Source organism: Cherax quadricarinatus, chromosome 51, assembly GCF_038502225.1.
Source record: "Cherax quadricarinatus isolate ZL_2023a chromosome 51, ASM3850222v1, whole genome shotgun sequence".
NCBI classification, from domain to species: domain Eukaryota; kingdom Metazoa; phylum Arthropoda; class Malacostraca; order Decapoda; family Parastacidae; genus Cherax; species Cherax quadricarinatus.
This window is the reverse complement of record NC_091342.1, coordinates 20,355,647-20,383,309: the sequence shown is the minus strand read 5'-3', so window position 1 is coordinate 20,383,309 and position 27,663 is coordinate 20,355,647. Positions and strand designations below refer to the sequence as shown.

Sequence of the window (27,663 nt, the reverse complement as noted above, 5' to 3'; positions counted from 1 at the left end):
GAAGAAAGGGAGGTGGTAATTTCATGCACTGGCCAGGGAAGTATACCATCTTTTAGGAGTGAAGAAGAGCAGGATGTGAGTGTGGGGGAGGTGTGTGAAGCATTACGTAGAGTAGAATGAAAGGGGGTAAAGCAGCTGGAACTGACAGGATCATGGCTAAAATGTTAAAAGCAGGAGGGGATACAGTGTTGGAGAGGTTGGTATTTTTGTTTAATAAATGTATGAAAGAGGGGAAGGTACCTAGGGATTGGCAGAGAGCATGTATAGTCCCTTTATATACAGGGAAGGGGGACAAACGAGATTGTAAAAATTATAGAGGAATAAGTTTACTGAGTATACCAGGGAAAGTGTACAGTAGGGTTATTATTGAAAGAATTAGAGATAAGACAGAATGTAGGATTGCGGATGAGCAAGGAGGTTTTAGAGTGGGTAGGGGATGTGCAGATCAAGTGTTTACATTGAAGCATATATGTGAACAGTATTTAGATAAAGGTAGGGAAGTTTTTATTGCAATAATGGATTTAGAAAAGGCATATGACAGAGTGGATAGGGGAGCAATGTGGCAGATGTTGCAAGTATATGGAATAGGTGGTAAGTTACTAAATGCTGTAAAGAGTTTTTATGAGGATAGTGAAGTTCAGGTTAGGGTGTGAAGAAGAGAGGGAGACTACTTCCCAGTAAAAGTAGGTCTTAGACAGGAATGTGTAATGTCACCATGGTTGTTTAATATATTTATAGATGGGGTTATAAAAGAAGTAAATGCTAGGGTGTTCGGGAGAGGGGTGGGATTAAATTATGGGGAATCAAATACAAAATGGGAATTGACACAGTTACTTTTTGCTGATGATACTGTGCTTATGGGAGATTCTAAAGAAAAATTGCAAAGGTTAGTGGACGAGTTTGGGAGTGTGTGTAAGGGTAGAAAGTTGAAAGCGAACATAGAAAAGAGTAAGGTGATGAGGGTATCAAATTATTTAAAAAAAGAAAAATTGGATATCAAATTGGGGAGGAAGAGTATGGAAGAAGTGAATGTTTTCAGATACATGTATTTGGGAGTTGACATGTCAGCGGATGGATTTATGAAGGATGAGGTTAATCATAGAATTGAGGAAGGAAAAAAGGTGAGTGGTGCGCTGAGGTATATGTGGAGACAAAAAACGTTATCTATGGAGGCAAAAAAGGGAATGTATTAAAGTATAGTAGTACCAACACTTTTACATGGGTGTGAAGCTTGGGCTGTAAATGCTGCAGCGAGGGGGTGGTGGTTGGAGGCAGTTGAGATGTCCTGTCTACGAGCAATGTGTGGTGTAAATATTATGCAGAAAACTCAGTGTGTGGAAATTAGGAGAAGGTGTGGAGTTAATAAAATTATTAGTCAGAGGGCTGAAGATAGGTTGTTGAGGTGGTTGGTCATTTAGAGAGAATGGATCAAAGTAGAATGACATGGAGAGTGTATAAATCTGTAGGGGAAGGTAGGCGGGGTAGGGGTTGTCCTCGAAAAGGTTGGATGGAGGGGGTAAAGGAGGCTTTGTGGGCGAGGGGCTTGGACTTCCAGCGTGCGTGAGCATGTTAGATAGGAGTGAATCGAGACGAATGGTATTGTGACCTGATGAGCTGTTGGAGTGTGAGCAGGGTAATATTTAGTCAAGGGATTTAGGGAAACCTATTATTTTTATATAGCCGGAGTTGAGTCCTGGAAATGAGAAGTACTACAATGCCTGCACCTTAAAGGAGGGGTTTGGGATATTGGCAGTTTGGAGGAATATGTTGTGTATCTTTATACGTATATGCTTCTAAACTGTTGTATTCTGAGCACCTCTGCAAAAACAGTGATTATGTGTGAGTGAGGTGAAAGTGTTGAATGACGACGAAAGTATTTTCTTTTTGGGGATTTTTTCTTTCTTTTTGGGTCACCCTGCCTCGGTGGGAGACGGCTGACTTGTTAAAAAAACATAAATAAATAAAAAATATAGTGATACCACAATTCAAAGTGATATAATGCATTTATGACTTGTAGTATACACAACTGTATTCAGAAAAACTGCAGAAGCTAAGTAAGACTATTTGATTTGTAACTTTTGTACAGAGATTCTTAGTCAAATTAATGTCTTCATCTTTGTATTTAGGGTTTCTTTGTCTATCCAGTAACAAATCATTCAGTCTACTTATGAATTACATATCAAGATGATATACATGCAATACAATACAGTAACTCCTCCAAATTCATGATTTATAAATTCATGAATTTATACTTTGCAGGATTTCATATGAATCCAACACATAAACCTCAACACTCTTAGTTGTGCTAGCTTCACTAGTTTCAGAAGTTCTTTATTCTTACAGCTTAGCCTATGGCAAAACTTACCTGGGAACCACCTACTCAGCCAGGCTATTACTGTCTGCAGCCCACAGTCCTATATAACCATTACCACCCAGCTGATCAGGTACCTCATACAAAAATTGTCTAGTTTCTTGAACCTGCACTGTATCTGCTGACAGGTTAAAGAACTGAGGACCTCAAGTGCTGACAAAGTGTTCTGTAATTATGCTTATGATCCTCAAGCGGTTTCCATATGTAGACATTTATTTCTTTTCCTATCCAGGAAGTGTGTTTAAAAGTGCTTTGAGGTGTTAACTATAGTTTAAATTTTATTGAATCTGAGTGAGCAGTACATGTTCTTGTATTTTCTAGTTCAGATATCTCACCTGCAATAAAGATGTGAGAACTGTAGTCTATATGAGAAAGCATAAACACTTTGAAGAATTCTGTAGCTGGAGTTCTCTTGTTTTCAAGTTACTGTTATTAACTCCGTTATTTTCCTGGCCTTGGCTACATTTACTTTGTTCTGCTTTCTAAGGATTAGGTCATCAGACATTAATACTGTTAAATCCTGCTCCCTTCCTTTTATGACCACTCAGTGCATTTTATATCGTGAATAATTGTGTGTGTTTCAAGTTCTGCATTTTTTCCATATTGAAGCAACTAGAATTTGTGACCAGTGATCATGTTTTTTCTTTGCTTACTGAAACATTTCGTAGATACTTGACTAATTTTTCAGTGTTTTTTTTTTTAGCGAGGTAACTTTTATGCCATGGGAACTAACCTTTCCATTGAATTCTAACTGAACTGGATTGTAATATCACTTTCTGTATTTTTAGTGGAAAATTTATTATAGCTTTTCTTATTATACCTGTTATACCTATTGATGACAAAAGTTTTTCACAATCTGTGTAAATTGTATCTTGTTTTTGTTTTGCCTCCAGTGACTCCATGCACTTGTAGTGAACTAACCAATATGACAGGATCTTCCTGTGACAAAACTATACTGAGAGAGAGAGAATATAAAGCCACAATACTGTGGCTGGAACACTACATAAATTACCTTAACTTAGGAGAAGGGAAACTCATGATAACATTTCGGTCCAACTTCGACCAGTGATTATTATAATCATGGGGGAGTGCTAAACCCATAGGATTATACAGCACCTGGGGGGAGGTTGGAAGGTATTCAGGCTCAATTCAGGGAACTGGAGCACAGATCCAATTCCCTCGATCAAGAGCCCCTCACCAGTGTCAAGGAACCTTCCTTGCAGGGCTTCAACCATTGAAAAGTCAACAATCCGAGTCATACTGAAACATCTTCAAAAGTTTTCCCCTCTCCAAGGTGCAGGTTATTTGTGTACTATGCCAAGAGCTCTGACTCATGTTAAGTGGACAGAAGACTGAATCTCTGCCAATCCTTGACCCAATAGGGTTTAGCCCTTCATATACATAATCATAGAAATCCAAGAGTTTTGAGGCTACATATGTTGATCTGGGATGTGTAGATCAGGAAAATCAGTAAGTTGCCTTCTTAGCACTCTCAAATCTTTTATCATGGGAACTGTTAGTGCTTTTGACTTTCAGTGTTTTTGCAATCATTTAGCTGCCTTCTTTGTAAAGTGAAGCTGTCTGCAGCATTTAAGGCTACTGAGATTTCATCTAATTCAAAGTTCATCAAGTGCTTGTGGAAATGTTAATACAATGTATCATACAATTGCATTTCATTTATTATTTTATTAAAAATGAATGGCATAGCCTAAACCAGGGACACTGTTAAATATGCTTATAGTTTGTGCGGACATGTCTGCATACTGCAGCTCTCCACTGTTTTGCTGAGGCCACATTATTTTGGTCATGTGTTTCAAACATGTTGGTTTATCCTGCGCCTGTGGATGCGACTATTTTAACAGCCATTGTCTGAATTACTGTACTGAACCAGTGTGCCTCATGGGTCCTAAGCACATTAGTGGGAAAAGAGAGTCTGCTCCAAAGATGAAGAAGCTCATGATGACATTGAGTAGAAAGGTGGAATTACTGGGCATTTTTGTATGAGGTAAGATAGTGGCCACTGGTGAGAGATATTATGGTGCTAATGAATCTACAGTGTGTTACCTTAGGAAATAGGAGAAAAGGGATAGTGTGGCAACCAGCACAGCAGGTGTTAAGGTGGTTGAGCCTGTGCAGTATAATAACATACAGAAGATGGAGAAAGACCTAGGATAAATTTTTGAGAGGACATGAATCATAAAAGTCTCTTTAGATAGTAAGCTCATACATACAAAAGCAAAGCTGTTGTCAAGCACCAATGGTGACAGCTGTAGAATCTACAGTGGTAGTAAGGGTTGGTAAGACAATGTGCTGATAACTGAGGACAATCAAAAAATAAGGTTTAGTAAGGAAGAAAAAGACAGTGAGGATGAAGAAATTGTTAGAAGGGTTAGTGGAATTTAGTGGTTTTCCTAGATAACTTTTTTGTAGGATCAAATGAAGGGCAAGTGCCTGAAGATCAGGAGAGAAACGACATTTGTATTTTACAGAAAATAAAAAACCACCAACACCATCAGCATTCAAACATAAAACCCATTACATATTCATTTCCTGGTCACCACCCCTGAGGGCAAAGGAGAGGAAGGGGGGGGGGGGGAACATTCTTCTATATGCCCTGTCTGTTTCCTTTGGGTGGAACAGGAGTGCAGAGAGTAGACATTATATAGAGATGAATAACCCATCCTTTCCTCTTCCTCCTATTACCAGTTTTCTACAGTGCTAGTCACAGCATTATGCTGCCCCTTCCCTACACGTACCAAAACACAAACACATATGATTAAAGATTATAATATAGATATTTGCACATTTACTGAGGTTTTAATACTTGCTGCTGCGTCCTTTACGCTTAATCACATCCCTCAGCCATGTAGGAAGACACACAAATTCTTGAGGGTTTGGGGAGGTATATTATTCCATGCCTCAAGTAGAGCAGCCTCCAGTTACAGGATGGAACTGATATCCTTGCCCAGTAAACTTCGTTTCACTAATGACCAGAGATTCTCAATAGGGTTTAGGTTTGGGGAATTGCCTGGCCGGTCATTAAAGAGCCTCACTTCACAGCCCTTAAGCCACTGAACTACAGATTTGGCGGTATGACACAGTGCACCGTCCTGCATAAAAACTGTAGCCCCACACTTGTCAAATGCCTTAGATAAATTGTTGCACAATAACTCCAGGTAATTATACTGGTTCATATACTGGTTTTTGGGAAGCACAATGACTTCACCAACACTCTGAGCACTGAAACACCCCCAAACCATGAGCAAGTCTGGGTGTTTGGTGGTCCCACAGGTGTAGTGTGGGTCTGGTGGGTCACTACCTCTGGGCCAGTACACATCCCCCATGGTTACAAGTGACAGTGAAGGTTGCTTCATCACTCCAAAGTACTTCAGACCACTGTTGAGGATTCCAGTGAAGATATTTCTTTGCATAATACAGTCTACATTTCTTCTGTGGCTTGGAGAGGATCAGTTTCTTAACCTGGTGGTGACTACTGTAGCCCAGTTCTGACACACGTCTGTTGACAGTTCTTACAGATAAATCTGAGAGAAGATGTGGGTTCTTTTCTTTTAATTGTCTAGCAGTTATCATAGGTGTACTCTCGAACTGCTTCTTTAACACAGTTAAGGTACAAACAGATGTCTTCTACAAGGGGCCAGGCTGAAGTCTGGCAGATGGTAACTTGACACCGCCACCAGCCTTGAAACGCTGCACCCAGTTCCTCACAGAATGCTCACACACACCAAGATTCTCCACTATTTCGTTCGTCTGTTGCCCAGCTTTGTGAAGCCCTGTGATTTGAGCTGTAGTTTCAGGTGTTAAAGATTTCCTTTTACCCATAATCAAACATGTATAGCCCCAAAACCAAAGGGAACACCAGACAAAAGATGGGGCAGATGAGAGACAAAAGTGCAACACTTCCTCTCACCACGGCAGCCATATGAGCACTGAGAAGTCACTGTGGAGTGTGGCGGCAGGCCACACTGCTACCCGGCATAATGCACTGATGAAAAAAGACCCCCCTGCATGGTAGGTCTTTGATTTTCGCCACAGCATTATGCCGGGGTGCTCACCCGGCATATTGCCATGACTAGCACTGTACTTTCATTGTTCCAGACCATGGAGCTGAACTGTTTTCCTGGCTGAAGAACCACCTCAAATGATGGACTGATTACATCATCTTTATTTCACTACTACACCTGCTTCCTCTGTATTTGACTGAAGAAGCCTACTGTGTAGGCAAAATGTTTCATCAATAAAGATACCCAACTGCTGCACGTGTCTTAATTTTCAATTTGTCGGTATTCTGTATCATTTTCAACAATATAGGAAACTACTAGTTTGGAAATAGGGCACTTGATGAGTGGAACAGTCTGCCTAGTAGGGTCACTAAAGCTAAAACCTTGGGTAGCTTCAAATTTCAGTTAGATAATTACTTGAGTGAGAGGAGTCGGATTTAAATGGGACTTGCGCAAGAGTTGGAAGGATTGTCAAAGCCTCTTCCTTGGGAAGTAGTGAAAGTGGGTTGGGCAAATGTTTTTGTTAAGTGAGTTTGGATTTGAGAAAAACCAGCTTAGTATGGGCCAAAAGGCCTGCTATGGTGTTCCTCCATTCTTACGTTCTTCTTTCAATGCACTGGCCGTATCCCACCGAGGCAGGGTGACCCAAAAAGAAAAAGAAAAGTTTCTCTTTATAAATTTAGCAATGTATACAGGAGAAAGGGTTACTAGACCCTTACTCCTAGCATTTTAATCACCTCTTACAACACGCATGGCTTACGGAGGAAGAATTCTGTTCCACTTCCCCATGGAGATAAGAGGAAATAAACACGAACACAAGAACTAGTAAGAAAAGAGAGGAAAACCCAGAGGGGTGTACGTGCTTGTACATGCATGTGTAGTGTGACCTAAGTGTAAGTAGAAGTAGCAAGACGTACCTGAAATCTTGCACACTTCTTTCTTTCTTTCAACACACCGCCCGTATCCCACCTAGGCGGGGTGGCCCAAAAGGAAAAACGAAAGTTTCTCCTTTAACATTTAGTAATATATACAGGAGAAGGGGTTACTAGCCCCTTGCTCCCGGCATTTTAGTCGCCTCTTACAACACGCATGGCTTACGGAGGAAGAATTCTGTTCCACTTCCCCATGGAGGTAAGAGACAAGAACAAGAACTAGAAAGAAAATAGAAGAAAACCCAAAGGGGTGTGTATATATATGCTTGTACATGTACATGTAGTGTGACCTAAGTGCAAGTAGAAGTAGCAAGACGTACCTGAAATCTTGCATGTGTACGAGACAGAAAAAAAAAAGACCCCAGCAATCCTACCATCATGTAAAACAATTACAGGCTTCTGTTTTACACTCTCTTACTTTCTTTTGTTACCAGTATCCTACTTGACGATGTCCTCTAAAAATCTACTATTCCCTAAAACCTGATATTGCAACCCCCTACCCATCATTAGCAGAGCTGTCAAAATTTGCCTCACAGATCCCCTAGATTTTTATGAATGTAATGGAAATAAAGAATAATAAAGAAGATAGGGTAGTCTGTACCTTCTGCAGATGTAAGAAAGCTTTTGACACAGTTCTACATAGATGACTGCTAAACACTTGAACAGCAGGTAGGAGTAGCATGGAAGGTGCTTGAGTTGATACAGGAAAGCGGACAGAAGGCAGAGGATGATGTTAAGATAGGATATGCCGGAGTGAGCACAGATGATGAGTGGGGTTCTCCCTCCATTTTCTCCGAAAAAATAGTGCGTGGACCCCTTCTGTTCCTAATAAAATTTAAATGACCTATCAAAAGAAAATGAATCCTATATATCACTGTTTGCAAATAGTATGAAATTAACAAGGAAGATAAAAGCCAGGGAGGACAGGGAGCAGCTCCAAGATAATTTGAACAGACTGCAAATGTGGTTTAGAAAGTGGTACTAGAAAGCAAACCTAGGAAAAGAAACTAACAAAAATAGAAGGAGTGAGAATACTACACACAATACAATTTGGATGTGTTCCAAAACAACATGCATTGAGAAAGATCTACAGGTAAGTTTTACAATAAGAATATTACCAGAACTACCTATCAACAGAATGAGGGAACCCACATGTAGTCAATGAATCAATTGAAGTTGCTCTTATACATCTTACTCTTAGTCCAGTTTCATCATCAGCAGGATTATCTTTGACTAAAGACAAAATACACAGATAAATTTTCCTTGTCTTTATCTACATGCAGTTATGCTCAGTCAATTGAAAAATTCTCACAATACTGATAATGCTTCATATATCAATAATATAACTTTATCAGTATACTGTATGCAAAATTAGCTGACCTGTCTGAAGGTTCATTCAGGAAACAGTGGACCCTCGGTTATCGTAATTAATCCGTTCCAGAGAGTGTGACTAAGGCCAAATTTGACGATATCTGAATTCATTTTCCCCATAAGAAATAATGTAAATCCAGTTAATCCGTTCCAGACACTCAAAAGTATTAAAAAAAAAAAATTTTTTTTACATGAAATATACATTTACCTACACAGAAAACAAGGAGACATGAAGAATAAAACAATAATAACATGACACTTACCTTTATTGAAGACTCTTCTTAGTGTATTGAAGATGGGAGGAGGGGTGAGGATGGAGAAATTACTGCTTGGAAGGGGAATCCCCTTCCATAAAGACTATAGATACCAAGTCCTTTTCTGGGATTACTTCCCTTCTTTGTTTTTTAACACCACTAGGACCAGCTTGAGTCAGTGGACCTCTGTTGCTCAAAAAAGTGTTCAAAAGAGATCTGTTTCTGGCGTATGTTAGGAATTGTGGCGGCACCAGGGGTGTGTGTTGGGAGACAGGACAACATAGTCCTTCAATATGACACTAATATCAACTCTACGACTTGTTTATCTAGCACTTTTAATCTAATATGACATAATAAACAATATTAACAACATAGAAACATGATATACAGTGGACCCCCGCCTTACGATATTAATCCATTCCTGAGAGCTCATCGTAAGCCGAAACTATCGTTAGCCGAATTAATTTTCCCCATAAGAAATAATGGAAATCAAATTAATCCGTTCATGACACCCCAAAGTATGAAAAAAAAATTTTTTTTTTACCACGTGAAATATTAATTTTAATACACACAAACTGAAGAAGACATGCACAATTACTGCTCTACTAAAAATAGAATACATGACACTTACCTTTATTGAAGATCTGGTGATGATTGATGGGATGGGAGGAGGGGAGAGTGTGGAAGTTACTGTTTAGAAGGGGAATCCCCTTCCATTAGGACATGAGGTAGCAAGTCCTTTTCCGGGGTTACTTCCTTTCTTCTTTTAATGCCACTAGGACCAACTTGAGAGTCACTGGACCTCTGTCGCACATTTGTCCAAAGAGCTCTGTACCTCCCATTCCTTTAAGACTTTCCTAAAATGGGCCATAACACTGTCATTGTACAGGTTGCCAACATGGCTTGCAGTAGCTATGTCAGGGTGATTTTCATCCACAAAGGTTTGCAGTTCATCCCACTTTGCACACATTTCCTTAACCCTTTCAGGGTCCGTCCCGTAGATCAACGGCTTTACGTTCAGGGTCCAAACCGTAGATCTACGTCATGAGCTCAGCTCACTCTGATAAATTGTGAGTGGTAAATTTGGGCCTAGATATGAGAGAATACATCTTTGTGGTATGTGTGCACCACATAAAACAAATCCTGCAGCACACTGTGTATAATGAGAGAAAAAAAACTGAGACCATGATTTTCGATTAAAACAGCGACTTTGCAGTGTTTTTTCCTATGTTTTTTATAGTTGTATTTGTGATTTCTTGGTCTCATTTGATAGAATGGAAGATATATTACAGAAATAGAGATAATTTTGATTGGTGTTAGCACTGGAAATGGCTTGAAATTGAGCTCAAAGTGGCGGAAATGTTAAATTTTTGCCGATGTTCAAGAGTAAACAAACGACCTCACACGTCTAATACACGCCAGCTGGTGGGTCTAATATACATTCACAAATGTGGTGATGATATTTATACAATTATTACAATATTGCATAACAGTAAATCTTCAATTTTTTGGTGTGAATAAAAATTCATTATGTGAATAAAAAATCAAAATGGAATTTATTTGTAAAGCCTCAAAACATAACTAATGAACAGAGGAAATGTTAGTTTAGTGCCAGGAATACCTACATTGTTTATTCTGGACCCTATTTTGAAATTGGAATATTTTGAACTTTGTGTTAAATTGGCCAAATTACCAATTTCCGGTCACTTTATTTTGTAGTTGAAACAGTTGACTTGGCGATTTCTTGTGCTCAATCGATAGAATAAAAGTAATACTAGTGAAATAGCTGAGAATTTGGTCGACTGGAATAATGTAATTGGCCTAAAATGGGAGTCAAAGTCGGCAAAATCGCCGATTCGTAAATATCACTGACACATCAAAATTCACGAGAGCATAATTTCGTCAATTTTCCATCAAATTTCGTACTTTTTGTTTTATTACATTCACAAAAAGATTCTCTACCATTTCATAAGAAAAAAATAACAATTTTTTTTTTAAATTCTTGGACACTGGGGCACCACTTCAGATTTTGGCCTTGGACCCTGAAAGGGTTAATCTCTTTTTTCAATTCCATACTAATTCTCACCCTTTTTACCACAGGGATGGCACTAAAAGCTTTCTTGGGGTCCATGGTGACTTATTTTGCAGTTACAAGCACTAAAAACACTAGGATAATGTGAAATGTACCGAATGTATGCGTAGATGCATACTCACTGGCTGGCTTGTAAACCCTGGCACTGAGGCCACACATGGAACGCGTCCCAGACGAATCACGTAAGGCGAGTTTTTTATTGTGAGGCGAGGCAAAATTTTTGCATTCAAATGCTTCGTATGGCGGATTTAACGTAATGTGATGCGTTCATAAGGCGGGGGTCCACTGTATACTCTAAAATGAATAAAATATGTCACTACGTATGTGACGAGTGTTGTTGTGTTGTTGGGTGTATAAGGGCCACTGAAAGATAAGCCTTACATAGTGGTGGTGATGGTGGCAGCAGAGGAAGTGGTGTTAGTCAGTAGCCCTATATACCTCCAACAATATTGGAGGAGTCAGTTTCGTGCTATCCTTATTCTATCAATTAATTGCTTAACTTACTTGCTACACTGTTAATGCTACACCTCACTGCTGGCTGGCGCTGTAGCCTTTAGCGACTCCTGCCGCTTTAGTATCGTACATATCGCAGAATCACTGAAGAAGGCACATTCTTCCCTCTCTCTCAGCCCTTTACCAAAGGGCTGGTTGGCACTAGGAACTTTCTTTGGGCCCATGGTGGCTTATTTAGCAGTTGCAAGCACTAAAAAGAATGGAATAATATGAAATGTATCGTATGAACGTGTGGGATCATGCTCACTGGCTGATAAACAATGGCACACTGAGTGTCGGGCCTCTGTTGCTGTGTGGACGAGTTCAGGACGAATGACTATTACTGAGCTCAATGATGATCACCGAGCCAATACATATTTTGATGAAAAAATGTTATGATTTACGAATATTACAAAATCCAACGACTATGATATTCGGGGGTCCACTGTATTAATGAACACACCAGGCCATCTTGGATTATGTGGTGCAAGCACAGAGCCTGCACCTAATTGAGAATATAAACAAACTACAGAAACTCCAAAGGTTTACAACAAGATTGGCACTGTAACTGAGGGGAATGATCTATGAGAAGAGAAGAGATTTAACCCTTTCAGGGTTTCAGACGTACTAGTACGGCTTACGCACCAGGGTTTTTGACATACTAGTACGCCTAAATTCTAGCTCCCTCAAATCTAGTGAGAGAAAGCTGGTAGGCCTACATATGAAAGAATGGGTCTATGTGGTCAGTGTGCGCAGTACAAAAAAAATCCTGCAGCACACAGTGCGTAATGAGAAAAAAAAAACTCTGACCGTGTTTTTGGATTAAAACAGCGACTTTGCACTGTACTATTTTCGTATGGTATTTATTGTTGTATTCTAGTTTTCCTGGTCTCATTTTATAGAATGGAGGACATATTGCAGAAATTGAGATGATTTTGATTGGTTTTACAATGAAAAGTATCTTGAAATTGAGTTCAAATTAGCAGAAATGTTCGATTTTTACCGAAGTTCAAAAGTAAACAAATCATGCTAAGCATCCAATACACGTCAACTGGTGAGTCTAATATTCTTTCACAATTGCGCCAATATTATTTATACCATTTCTACACTAATGCAGTAGTCTGCATAACAGTAAATCTTCTATTTTTTGTGAGAATAAAAATTCAAAGTAGAAAGCAAAAGAATGTAAGGGGGCATGGGGATGTGACTAATGAACAGAGGAAATGTTATTTTAGTGCCAGGAATGTCTTTCTTGTTTATTCTGGACCCTATTTAAAAATTGGCATCTTTTGAAATTTGTGTGAAATTGGCAAAATTGCTGAATTCTGACCACTGTACTGGATAGTTGAAATTGGTAAATGGGTGGTTTCTTGTACTCATTCGATAGAAAAAATGGAGTTCTAGCGAAATAGTTATGATTTTTGTCAACTAGTACACTGGAATTGGCCTAAAATAGGGATCAAAGTGGGCAAAATCGCCGATGAGTAAACATCGTTGAGATCACCAACTTCGCGAGAGCAAAATTCCCCAAGTTTTCCATCAAATTTCATACTTTTGGTGTCATTATGATCGGGAAAAGATTCTCTATCTTTTCATAAGAATTTTTTTTTTTTTTTTTTAAATTTGGGCGACCCTGAGAACAAGTTTGAGAGAGGGCCTGGGGACCCTGAAAGGGTTAAGGAACTCAATGTAGCAACACTAGCAGAGAGAGAGAATGATGAAAATGGTATACAATACCGACAAGTAGATAAGTAAGACATGTGCAACAGTCGGGTATCTCCTTATTTTTGAAACATTTCGCCCACACAGTAGGCTTCTTAAGTTAAATACAGGGGGTAATAAATTGGAAACCAAATGGGTTGTTGCGAGGTAGAGATGATGTGATCAGTCCAACAACCTTAGAGAAATAGTTTTTGAGCGGTCAGTCTCTCAGCCTGGAGAAAAATTCAGCTCCATGCTTGGAAACAATGTGAAGCTGAAGCATGAGAATGGAGACTTATATACTACTGGAGATGAGGCATGGAAGGTCTTGAAGATGTTGAAGAAAGCAGGGATGGCTAATAGAAGCAAGAAATAAAGAATTGAGGGATCCTGCACAAGCCTACTGGCCCATGCTCAGCAGATCCCTTTGCGTCCAACCCTTCTCACTAACAAACAGTGAATAAACAATGAGGTTGTGGAAGATGTCCTCTGTACCAAGATACCATTGTGTTGCTGTGTCAGACAGGTACAATGATAAAAATGGCATACAATACTGACAAGTAGATGAATAAGATACATGTGCATCATTTGGGTATCTTTACTGTTGAATCATTTTGCCTACATAGTAAACTTCTTCAGTCAAGTATAGAGAGGAATAAAGTGGAGACAGAAGTGGTGGCAGGTAAAGATTATATGATCAGTCAATCAATCTTAGAGAAATAATTTTTGTAGTAGTCAGTCCCTCAGCCTGAAGACAAGTTCCTTCCATGCCTCACCTTCGACAGTATGTATGACTCCATTCTCGTACTTCAGCTTCACATTGTTCCAGAGTATGGAGTTGAACTCTTCTCCAGGCTGAGGGACTGACCACCTCAAAAACTATTTCTCCAGGTTGATATAGTGATCTCATCATCTACTCCTTGCCACTACTCCTATTATCCCCAATTTATTCCCTTCTGTATTTGGCAGAAGCCTACCGAAGAGTGAAACATTTAAAAAATGAAGATACCCAACTGTTGCACATGTATCTTACTCATCTACTAGCAAAGAGGAAGAGGAAGTGGAGGAGTAGTAAATAATCATTATATAAAAATACTCAACAAAGATCAAGACAGACTATCTGAGATGCATGACGAGGGAATCAGGGAACATAAATGGCAGCTAAAGATGCAGATGAATCATAAGAACATTGGGAAGTACTTTTTCCTTCTCAGGGTGGTTAGTAAGTGGAATGCACTAAATACACAACACAGAATAAATATGATTGTTCTCTGAAGGCTGGAAATCAGTAAAGCCAGTTGATACAAGTTGAGAGATGAAGCAGGAGCTTTAACTCGATCCTTGCAAACATAACTATGTGAGTATCATAGCCACCACTTCTGGCACCACACATCCACAAAGTCAGGAGCCATCACAGTAGCTGCTTCAGGACAAATCTCCGAGGAATCGAAGACCAGAGTTACAATACACAACCTTTATTTTATTTTATTTATTGTAATCATGGAAAACACTGAAGTAAGTCACAATATCATGACTGGAACAATTCACCAAAACCCTGAGCATGGAAGAGGTACATAATAATGATGTTTCAGTCCATCCTGGGCCACTGTCAAGTAACACCTGGTGTGAGAAAAGTAGAGAAGGCCAAAAGATGACAGCAACAGTGACTTTTACTACTACTATTACTGCCACTAATTCTACATCCCCCATCTACTATTACAACTACTAGTATTACTACTACCACTCCCTTCTTAACCCCTGCCCCCTACTGTATTGTCCTTTGGTCTTCTCTACATTTCTCACCTAGCTGTGATTTGACAATTATCCAGGACAGACAAACATCTTTATTAGGTTCCACTCCTAAGTGCAAGTTTTTGGTAATTGCTAAACCCATAGGAGTCACACACTGCCTGGGAAATGGGAGGAAATCAGGAAAGGGAAGGCAAGTCCAGTTCTTTGGATCAAGAGCCCCTCATCAATATCAAGGCACCTTCCATGAGGAATCCAATACGTACAGCAACATGTAACTAGTACCGTAGCACTACCACCATCATTATTTGTGTAAAGTACTCTAAAGTATGATATTTCATTTTAATGATGAACTATCATAATGTCAATTTTATTTTTAGTATCTGCAGTTTTAGGATTTGCAGGGACTTCTAGTAATACATTCTCCATCAATATGAAGTTCTTACTAGTGTATATTTCACACACTGAAGTATTTAGTACACAATACTATTAAAAACAATTTCAGCAAGTGCAGTGATAAAGGAAAAACTTACTCATACATGCATACATTTATTTAGGTTGGGGAGACAGGGAGAAATAGGCCAAGACCACAAATATTTTTTTAAATCTCGGTGAACATAAGAAATAAATACTGGAATATTGTAGCAACATACAGAAATGACTATCTTGTCAACCTGAGTTTTCAAAATCAGTTCATTAATTTTTTAAAAATGGCCATCTCCCACTGAGAAGCGTACTGACATCACAGTTCAGATGGCATGTTAAACTGCATCATCCTCACCCCTCCTTCAGTGTAGGCACTGCACTTCCCACCTCTAGGACTCTCATCCAGCTAATCAGTTTGCTCTGAATCCCTTTATAAATGTTACTTTCCTCACACTCAAACAGCATAAAACCACTTGCCTCCGCTCACTGCCAGCTAATGCAATGACACAAGTCTGTCGGATGTCCCGAACCCTTAGTGCTCAAAACCTCTCTTACCCCTTCCCTCCAACCAGGGGTAACCCCTACCCCTCCCTCCCTCCCTCCACCCTAGATTTATATATACTCCATGCCTCCTAACCTCCAAGCTCCCAATTCTCTGCATAACATTCACACCACACATTGCCCTAAAGCATGACATGTCCACTGCCTCCAACCTTCTCATTTAAAACCCATGCTTCACACCCACATGAGTGTTATTGCATTCCCTTTCTTTTGCCTCTACTGATAAAATTGATAAAGTTCTTTGTTTCCACAGGTTCCTCAGTGCACCACCCACCATTTTTCCTCTGTCAGTTCTATAGTTCACCTCATCTTTGATAAACCTATTTGCCTACAGGTGTGCTCCCAAATATCTGAACTCATTTACTTCCTACATACTCCATCCAATCTGATATCCAATTTTTAATAACCTGGATTTTTTGTTACTCAATCACTTTGCTCCTTACTATGTTCTCTTTTAATTTCCTTCTTTTGCATACCCTTCCGAATTCTTCCACCGATCCTTGCAACTTCTCTTCAGAATCGCTGAAAAAAAAGTGTCATCGGCTAAAGAGCAACTGCGACAACTCATTAATTATAAATATACTCGCATATCATTCTGTACTGTATTATGATGAACGATTTATGTTAGCTACCTTATAATTTACTGGTCTTAATTTAGTTTCTGTTGTAATCTTACCATATACAGTACCTAATCTATCCTAGCCAGATCTAGTCCACTGATTTGCTAGTGTTCATACAAACCTCATTTGCTCAGTCTACCAGTCATTACAGTGTTGTTGTGATGCAAACACTACAAAGAGTGGGGAAGTCAATAGTTTTCAAGAGGCCTAACCTTACCTCAAAATTCTAACCCCAACTGCCTCTAACCTTTCCCCCCTCTGCTTAAACCTAATTTCCTCCCATTTCCCAGGTGCTGCATAACCTTCATGGGTTTGGGTTTACTGCTCTCCCATGAACACAGCTGTGTGTGAGGTGTTGAGGAGAGGTCATATGAGCTCTAGGCCTGCTCAATGCAGGCCTATCCACTCAAACTGACTAGACTAGAAGTGAGCTCAACAGAGAAACATACAGCCATACAGGGCATAACGATGAATAGCACCTATAATGGCAATGAAAACTGACTAGTGTGGTCAAGTGGTATAACCAGTGGAGGGTTACCCTCTGTTTGAAACTGTGAAACAGTGCTCAGTGGGCCTTAGAGCCTCAGCCTGGGTCCACATTCCATTTCCCTTGCCTCTGTGTTCAGCCTTTTGCTTCTACCAACCTGTGGTGTAGGGGTGGTTTTCTTGCTGGAAAACACTCCTTTCACCTACACACTCAGCTCATCGTCTTCCCCAACTTACGGATAAAGGCTAGTTTTGCTGAATACCCAGACCAGTGGACTTTCCTGCTAATAAGCTATAGAAAGTTTGTGCTTAATTATTTGGGAAGTGCTTTGTTGCATCCTGCAGTGCATGGTGACCTCAGCAGCTGCCAGATGCTGCTAGTTAAGTGTGGCAGGGAAGTTGAGGGGCCATCTATAAACTATAAAAGGTTTGTACTAATTTATCTGTGCACCTGCCTTTCTTTCTAGTGTACAAGTGCCAGCTATGTTAAGTGCCATAAGTTTAGTGTAAAAGCGATCTGCACAAGTACTGCAGTACTAGGCAACTGCTACTAGTTTTTTTTCCTATTGAATTACCTTGAAAGTACCACCATATACCCTCCATTCGCCACCTGTCTATCTGTGACCACACACTCCAAGGTCATTGGCAGTGTTGGTGGATAATAATATGGATGCTTCTGGCACAGTTGACTCAGAAGGTTATACAGTGGTCCCTTGGTTTTTGTAAGCATCAGAAGTCATAATTTTCGAAAATCGTAACTTTTTTTCATCAAAACATTAACTCGCGAATCATCGTTTGACTCGCAAATAGTCGTTCATTCCAGACAGGTACGTATGCCTCGAGTGGCTCCACACTCCATTCCCAGCCAGTGTGCCGTTATTTATCATTGAGTGAGGACGATCCCGTGCATTCATATGATACATTTCATAATACAGTGGACCCTTGGGTAACGATGCCATCAGATAGCGATAAAATCGGATACGATGCATTTTTGTGTAAAAATATTGGCTTGGCCAACGACGAAAGACTCAGTTAAGAACATTCGTCCCAAACGCGTCTGCATGGCCTGTGCCACCCACGGCTGCCCGGCCACTATGTACAGCCAGTGTGCCATTGTTTACAAGCCAGTGCGGGTGGTTCCACGCATACTTGTGATACATTTTGTATTATTCCATTGTTTTTACTGCTTGTAACTGCTAAATAAGCCACCATGGGCCCAAAGAAAGCTTCTAGTGCCAACCCTGTGGTAAAAAGGGTGAGAAATACTATCGAATTGAAGAAAGAGATAATCACAAAGTACGAAAGTGGAGTGTGTACCTTCGAGCTGGCCCGGTTGTATAACAAACCCCAATCAACCATCTCTACTATCTTGGCCAACAGAAAGTCAATCAAGGAAGCTGTTGTTGCGAAAGGTGCAAGCATGCTTACAAAACAGAGATCGCAAATACTCGAAGATGTGGAGAGGCTGTTATCAGGAGATAGTGTTTCACAGTCAATCATATGTGAAAAGGCAAGGCAGTTACATGTGGATCTCATTGAGAAAATGCCTGGAACTAGTGCTGATGTTAGTGAATTCAAGGATCCCAGATGAAGTTATTATTTTATTATTTTTTTTATTAACACACTGGCCGATTCATACCAAGGCAGGGTGGCCCGAAAAAGAAAAACTTTCACCATCATTCACTCCATCACTGTCTTGCCAGAAGGGTGCTTTACACTACAGTTTTTAAACTGCAACATTAACACCCCTCCTTCAGAGTGCAGGCACTGTACAGTACTTCCCATCTCCAGGACTCAAGTCCGACCTGCCGGTTTCCCTGAATCCCTTCATAAATGTTACTTTGCTCACACTCCAACAGCACGTCAAGTATTAAAAACCATTTGTCTCCATTCACTCCTATCAAACACGCTCACGCACGCCTGCTGGAAGTCCAAGCCCCTCGCACACAAAACCTCCTTTACCCCCTCCCTCCAACCTTTCCTAGGCCGACCCCTACCCCACCTTCCTTCCACTACAGACTGATATACTCTTGAAGTCATACTGTTTCGCTCCATTCTCTCTACATGTCCGAACCACCTCCTCAACAACCCTTCCTCAGTCCTCTGGACAACAGTTTTGGTAATCCTGCACCTCCTCCTAACTTCCAAACTACGAATTCTCTGCATTATATTCACACCACACATTGCCCTCAGACATGACATCTCCACTGCCTCCAGCCTTCTCCTCGCTGCAACATTCATCACCCATGCTTCACACCTATATAAGAGCATTGGTAAAACTATACTCTCATACATTCCCCTCTTTGCCTCCAAGGACCAAGTTCTTTGTCTCCACAGACTCCTAAGTGCACCGCTCACCCTTTTCCCCCTCATCAATTCTATGATTCACCTCATCTTTCATAGGCCCATCCGCTGACACGTCCACTCCCAAATATCTGAATATTCAATCTTTCATCACCTAATCTTATTGTTATCCTCATAACCTTACTCTTTTCTGTATTCACTTTTAATTTTATTCTTTTGCATACCCTACCAAATTCATCCACCAACCTCTGCAACTTCTCTTCAGAATCTCCCAAGAGCACAGTGTCATCAGCAAAGAGCAACAAGTTATTATTTGATTTCCAAAAATGCTTGACCCACCTTTTGTTGAAGGTCTTCAAATCAGTGCCTCTGCTAGCGTAATACTCAACTGCTTTTAAATAAAGAGCTTACTAAATGTTTTATATACACCTTTATTTATTTTACTTATTATATAAGTGAAAACTCTGGTCACGTCATCATGATAGGCTTCACTAAAGTTTCCTATTCAAAGTAATTAATGCATTTTTCAGAAAGCTGGTCAAGTGAGTAACACCCGTCCTTTAAGAAAATTATAAATAATTCACTGAAGAATTACTTACAAACTTGATACACTGTTAGTAATGAGCATTTGCCACAAGAAAATCAGCCTAGCACATAGCTAAACCCAGAAAAGATTAAGTACCTTTTTACTGCCCCGGAAGATTTTACTTCTCAACGGTCGTTCTTTACTAACAAAGAGTGGACACCTATCGATGAGTTGATGAGCTTGTTGACTTCTCACCCCATAGTATTTCAACAGGATGGTGGCTAGACTAGAGGCTGTTACAATCATTTGGTCTGTGGCATTCTTCAGGTCATCCCTGTAAAGATATGCATAAAAAAAGTAAATACCAGTAACCAAAATTTATTCATTACTTATTAGTTTTACGTGTATTATATAAGTGCATCTGAATGCAAATGAACATACATGCATTCAAGTGTGCATGCATGCGTGAATATATGCGAGTAGTGTGCATGTCCATGTGCTATACATGCGTGTCACTTCATAACATTGCTGTGAGGTATAGCTTCTACTTACGAAACACTCTCGAGACAAGGCACAAGCAGATTCTCCACAATCTGTAATTCTTTGGTTTTATTGTGCATACTCTCCTCCAAGGCATGATCTGGGGGCCCAAATATGGACCCCAAGCCAGCACTTCGTTTGTTGCGAAAGTCGGCTAGCTGCTCATTTAAATCTTCCCGGCAACGTTGACGGGCTTTCCAAAATACCTTAGAGAAAGAGGATACAATATAACAGCAATTGTGCAATATCAGTAGTCTTAAATTATTCACTTTATATCCTGTGTAATATGTATATAAAACTAACAATAAACAGCAATGTGCTAATTTTTCTAAAATATAACTTAGAAATGTATTCGCAAACTTTATTTCATTATTCTGATACAGAATAGAAATTTTTTTTTTTTTTTTTTTACATTTAATAAAAACAAGTACAGTTAGGTCACACTTATATGGCAGGTTAGGTTAGAGGATACTGCCAGAAAGCCGAATGTCATTTTTTTCCACTTGTATATGCATATAAATGTCAGGTAACAAGTTTATACTAACATATATTAAGTTAGCAATAGAACAGAGGCCTAAATAAATAAATATATATATATATATTATAGGTAGTAGGTTGGTAGACAGCAACCGCCCAGGGAGGTACTACCGTCCTGCCAAGTGAGTGTAAAACGAAAGCCTGTAATTGTTTTACATGATGGTAGGATTGCTGGTGTCCTTTTTTCTGTCTCATGAACATGCAAGATTTCAGGTACGTCTTGCTACTTCTACTTACACTTAGGTCACACTACACATACATGTACAAGCACATATATACACACCCCTCTGGGTTTTCTTCTATTTCCTTTCTAGTTCTTATTCTTGTTTATTTCCTCTTATCTCCATGGGGAAGTGGAACAGAATTCTTCCTCCGTAAGCCATGCGTGTTGTAAGAGGCGACTAAAATGCCGGGAGCAAGGGGCTAGTAACCTCTTCTCCTGTATATATTACTAAATGTAAAAGGAGAAACTTTCGTTTTTCCTTTTGGGCCACCCTGCCTCGGTGGGATACGGCCGGTGTGTTGAAAGAAAGAAAATAAATATATAAATATATATATATATATAAATAAAAATATAATATATATATATATATATATATATATATATATATATATATATATATATATATATTTTTTTTTTTTTTTTTTTTTTTTTCAACAAGTCGGCCGTCTCCCACCGAGGCAGGGTGACCCAAAAAAGAAAGAAAATCCCCAAAAAGAAAATACTTTCATCATCATTCAACACTTTCACCACACTCGCACATTATCACTGTTTTTGCAGAGGTGCTCTGAATACAACAGTCTAGAAGCATACACATATAAAGATACACAACATATCCCTCCAAACTGCCAATATCCCAAACCCCTCTTTTAAAGTGCAGGCATTGTACTTCCCATTTCCAGGACTCAAGGCCGGCTATATAAAAATAACCGGTTTCCCTGAATCCCTTCACTAAATATTGTTCTGCTCACACTCCAACAGCTTGTCAGGTCCCAAATACCATTCGTCTCCATTCACTCCTAACACGCTCACGCGTGCTTGCTGGAAGTCCAAGCCCCTCGCCCACAAAACCTCCTTTACCCCCTCCCTCCAGCCTTTTCGAGGACGACCCCCTACCCTGTTTTCCTTCCCCTACAGATTTATATGCTCTCCATGTCATTCTACTTTGATCCATTCTCTTTAAATGACCAAACCACCTCAACAACCCCTCTTCAGCCCTCTGATTAATACTTTTTATTAACTCCACACCTTCTCCTAATTTCCACACTCCGAATTTTCTGCATAATATTTACACCACACATTGCCCTTAGACAGGATATCTCCACTGCCTCCAACTGCCTCCTCGCTGCAGCATTTACAACCCAAGCTTCACACCCATATAAGAGTGTTGGTACCACTATACTTTCGTACATTCCCTTCTTTGCCTCCATAGATAACGTTTTTTGTCTCCACACATACCTCAATGCACTCACCTTTTTTCCTTCATCAATTCTATGATTAACCTCATCCTTCATAAACTCATCTGCTGACATATCAACTCCCAAATATCTGAAAACATTCCCTTCTTCCATACTCCTCCTCCCCAATTTGATATCCAATTTTTCTTTATCTAAACCATTTGATACCTCATTCGTATCCCAATTTGTTTGTATGCCGAGTCAATTTTCCTCATCTAAATTAATTGAAATGGCATCAATCCGTTCCAGTGAATTCCTGCTCTTAGGAGGCACAACAAAATAGTTCAGTATAATGCTAATATCAACTCTATGGCTTATTTATATATCACAATTCATCTGATTTCACCATCACTCAAGGAATGCACAACAGGTGCATCATTTTCAGTGTTCAGCATTTCTTCGATGTCAGCTTTCTGTAACTAGATTAGCCCACAGTCAAGATGAGTAAATAGAATTGTCAATGAGAAGATGATGTAATCAGTCCATCACCCCTGAAGTCGTAAATTTGAGGTTGTCAGTCCCTCAGCCTGGAGAAGTTCTGTTCCAAGGTCTGGAACTAACTGAAGATCAAGCGACAGTGTTGAGACTTAAATACTGTCAGAAGGAGAGGTGCAGAGAAGTAGTAGTAGTGAGAATGTAGCCACTGGGAGGTCACGTCCCTCTCAGATCAAACGATTCTCACTTGCAAAGGTTGACCAAGGTGTTTTCTCTTCTGTACCAAGATGCCATTGTGTTGCAGTTTCTGACAGAGTGATTATCAAATGGTATACAATACCGACAGGTTGGTAGATAAGACACATAGGCAACATTTAGGCAACTTTATTCCGAAACATTTCACCTACACAGTAGGCTTCTTCAGTCGAGTACAGAAAGTAGGCAGGAGCAGTAGAGATGAGAAGACGATGTAATCAGTCCATCACCCTTGAAGTCGTAGATTTGAGGTTGTCAGTCCCTCAGCCTGGAGAAGTTCTGTTCCAAAGTCTGGAACTAACTGAAGATCAAGCGAGTGTTGAGACTTAAATACTGTCGGAAGGAGAGGTGCAGAGTAGTAGTAGTAGTGAGAATGTAGCCACTGGGAGGTCATGTCCCTCTCAGATCAAACGATTCTCACTTGAAAAGGTTGACCAAGGTGTTTTCTCTTCTGTACCAAGGCTGAGGGACTGACAACCTCAAATCTACGACTTCAACGGTGATGGACTGATTACATCGTCTTCTCATCTCTACTGCTCCTGCCTACTTTCTGTACTCAACTGAAGAAGCCTACTGTGTAGGCGAAATGTTTCGGAATAAAGTTGCCTATGTGTCTTATCTACCAAAGAAGGGGTGTTGGAAATGAATGGTTGTCCAGAGCAATTGGTATTAACCCTTTCAGGGTTTCGGACGTACTAATATGGCTTACGCACCAGGGTTTTTGACATACTAGTATGCCTAAATTCTAGCGCCCTTAAATCTAGTGAGAGAAAGCTGGTAGGCCCACATATGAAAGAATGGGTCTATGTGGTCAGTGTGCGCAGTATAAAAAAAATCCTGCAGCACACAGTGCATAATGAGAAAAAAAAAACTTTGACCATGTTTTTAGATTAAAATAGCGACTTTGCACTGTATTTTTGTATGGTATTTATTGTTGCATTCTAGTTTTCCTGGTCTCATTTTATAGAATGGAAGACATATTACAGAAATTGAGATGATTTTGACTGGTTTTACAATGGAAAGTACCTTGAAATTGAGCTCAAAGTAGCAGAAATCTTCGATTTTTACCAAAGTTCAAAAGTAAACAAATCATGCCAAGCGTCCAATACACGTCAACTGGTGAGTCCAATATTCTTTCACAAGTGCACTGATATTAGTTATACCATTTCTACACTAATGCAGTAGTCTGCATAACAGTGAATCTTCAATTTTTTGTAAGAATAAAAATAACAGTGAATCTTCAATTTTTTGTAAGAATAAAAATTCAAAGTGAAAAGCCAAAGAAATATAAGAGGGGCCTGGGGATGTGACTAATGAACAGAGAACTTGTTATTTTAGTGCCAGGAATGTCTTTCTTGTTTATTCTGGACCCTATTCGGAAATTGGCATCTTTTGAAATTTGTGTGAAATTGGCAAAATTGCTAAATTATGACCACTTTATTGGATAGTTGAAATCGGTAAATGGGTGGTTTCTTGTACTCATTCGATAGAAAAAAATGGAGTTTTAGCAAAATAGTTATGATTTTTGTCGACTAGTACACTGTAATTGGCCGAAAATTGGGCTCAAAGTGGGCAAAATCGCTGATGCGTAAACATCGTCGAGACTGCTAACTTTGCGAGAGCGTAATTCCGTAAGTTTTCCATCAAATTTCATGCTTTTGGTGTCATTATGATAAGGAAAAGATTCTCTATCTTTTCATAAGAAAAAATAATTTTTTTTTTTTAAATTTGGCGACCCTGAGAACAAGTCTCGGAGAGAGCCTGGCGACCCTGGAAGGGTTAATTGTTGGCTGGATAAACACTGTAAGGATAATGGAGTACCATTCATTGACAACTGGGAAACTTCTATTGCCGAAATGACATGTATGCCAGGGATGGGGTTCACTTATCCAGGGCAGGTGTGGGTTTTCTTGCTAACTCAGTTGAGGGGGCTGTTAGGACTTCAAACTAGGATTAGTTAGAGGTATGGGTTTAGAAATGATAAATAATGAGTATGGGTATACAGTGGACCCTCAACCAGCGATATTAATCCGTTCCTGAGAGCTCATCGTTAATCAAAATAATCGTTAGTCAAGTTAATTTTCCCCATAAGAAATAATGGAAATCAAATTAATCCGTGCAAGACACCCCAAAGTATTGAAAAAAAAAATTTTTTACCACATGAAATATTAATTTTAATACACACAAACTGAAGAAGACATGCACAGTTACATGACACTTACCTTTATTGAAGATCTGGTGATGATTGATGGGATGGGAGGAGGGGAGACCGTTGATCTTGTTAGTGTTTAGAAGGGGAATCCCCTTCCATTAGCACTTGAGGCAGCAAGTCTTTTTCTGGGGTTACTTCCCTTGTTCTTTTAATGCCACTAGGACCAGCTTCAGAGTCACTGGACTTCTGTCGCACAACACATCTGTCCATAGAGGCCTGTACCTCTCGTTCCTTTATCCTAAAGTGTTTCACAACATTGTCAGTGTAATAGTCACCAGCACGGCTTGCAATAGCTGTGTGAGGGTGATTTTCATCAAAAAAGGTTTGCACTTTAAGCCACATTGCACACATTTCCTTAATCTTTGAAGTAGGCAACTTCTTCAATTTCTCTCTCCCCTCCTCCGAAGCAGTTTCCTCGGGTGTGGCCTCTTGCTGTTGAAGATGATCTAGCAGCTCATCAGTGGTTTGTTCTTCATTGTCCTCCTCCACCAACTCTTCCACATCCTCCCCACTAACCTCACCAATATGAGCACTAGTTCCAGGCATTTTTTCCTGTTCACCTGGGTGCTAGTCAACTGTTGTGGGTCGCATCCTGGGGGACAAGATTAAGGACCCCCAATGGAAATAAGTTAGACAGTCCTCGATGATGCACTGACTTTCTTGGGTTATCCTGGGTGGCTAACCCTCCGGGGTTAATCGTTTCTCAGTAATTGTTTCACGTTAAGCCACACCAACAACACTCTCTCCACATCTTCGAGTAATACAGCTGATGGTGGTGCAGCAACAACAACAGCTGACTGTGGTGCAGCAGCAGCTGCACCTTTGGCAAGAACAGCTTCCTTGATTGCCGTTTTCTTACCCACAATAGTAGCGATGGTTGATTGGGGTTTATTATACAACCTGACCAGCTCAGAGACACGCACTCCACTTTCATACTTAGCAATGATCTCTTTCTTCATCTCCATAGTAATTCTCACCCTTTTTGCTGTAGGGCTGGCACTAGAAGCTTTCTTGGGGCCCATGGTGACTTATTTTGCAGGTGCAATCACTACAAAGGCTGTGATAATATGAAATGTTCCAGTTGTTGTATGTTTGGAAGCGACTGCGGTGGCTGGCTGGCTTGTAAACACTGACACCCAAGGGACAAGTGAGGTGCGCTCAGGCCAAAGTGGACGCGTATGGTACGGAACAAATAGTGCTGGTCGGGTTTTTAAGCGCTAGTTGAGGCAAAATTTTTGCATTTAAATGTATCACTAGTCAGATTTATCGTTAATCGATGCCATCGCTGGTTTAGGGTCCACTGTATTGACTTACGCTCTGATATTAAGAATCTAAATAGTAACTGTCAAGGAGTAACTCGGGGTAATGATAATTTCATAAATTGTGTAAAAACAAAGGTGAATAGGAAAAATGTGCAGAAGAAAAAACATATGATGGTATTTTATGCTAACAGTCGAAGTGCAAGAAATAAGAATAATGAACTACGTTTGGTAGCATGTGCTGCGAACTTTGTCATTGCATTAACTGAAATGTGGTATGATTTAGAGTTGGGATATGAGTGCTGAGTGTAATATTCAAGGGTTTAAGTTGTTCCACGTGGATAGATGTAATGGGAAGGGGGGAGGAGTTGCATTATATGTTCAAGAAAATATTAATTGTTGCATAAAAACAGGTATAAAAATAGATGGAACAGTAACAGAATCTGTTTGGGTAGAGTTTGTAGAAGGTCAAGAAAAACTGATTCTAGGTGTAATATACCGACCTCCAGGCTTGGATCAGGATAGAGGGTGACTTCTTTGGGACAAAATTGTTAGGGCTTCTAGACACAACAATGTAGTGATAGTAGGGGATTTTAACTTTCGTCAAATAGACTTGACTTCTTTGACCGGTAATCTGGAGTCCAGTGACTTCATGGAAACAGTTCAGGACTGTTTTCTGAAGCAGTGTGTAACAGAGCCTACCAGGGGTAATAATTTGCTCGACCTAGTCTTGTCAAATAGGGAAACACTTGTAAATAATCTGGAGATCACTGAAGAGCTTGGCACAAGTGATAACAAATCCATCACTTTTAGCATTAACTGGGAATACAAGAATAATGATAACACGGTAAAAATCCCTGATTTTCGTTCTGCCGATTACAATGGACTTAGGGAACACCTGTCTAATCTCGATTGGGGTTATCTAGCTAATGATTTTATTGATGATGATCATACTTATGATTACGAAGGGATATCCATTTATGATTTTTTCTTAATAATGTACACCGTGCTCAGAGTATATACATTCCCCAGAGAGAAATTAGGGATATGGCCAGTTTGTTGA

At 39.8% G+C, this 27,663-nt stretch overlaps 1 protein-coding gene across 7 annotated transcripts in view; it reads right to left on the bottom strand.

Annotated features, from left to right (window-relative positions):
* LOC128694541 (rho guanine nucleotide exchange factor 11) overlaps positions 1–27,663 on the bottom strand; it is a 474,507-nt gene that overhangs the window by 248,173 nt on the left and 198,671 nt on the right. For 6 of the 7 annotated variants that reach the window (XM_070095938.1, XM_070095936.1, XM_070095939.1 and 3 more), the window contains 2 exons: positions 20,457–20,650; positions 20,061–20,238 (listed from right to left, as the gene is read on the bottom strand). In XM_070095938.1, the coding sequence (XP_069952039.1) occupies positions 20,061–20,238; positions 20,457–20,650 (372 nt within the window). Of the gene's footprint in view, positions 1–16,026; positions 16,491–20,060; positions 20,239–20,456; positions 20,651–27,663 lie in introns of those variants that run through there. The other variant, XM_070095943.1, reaches the window with a different exon arrangement.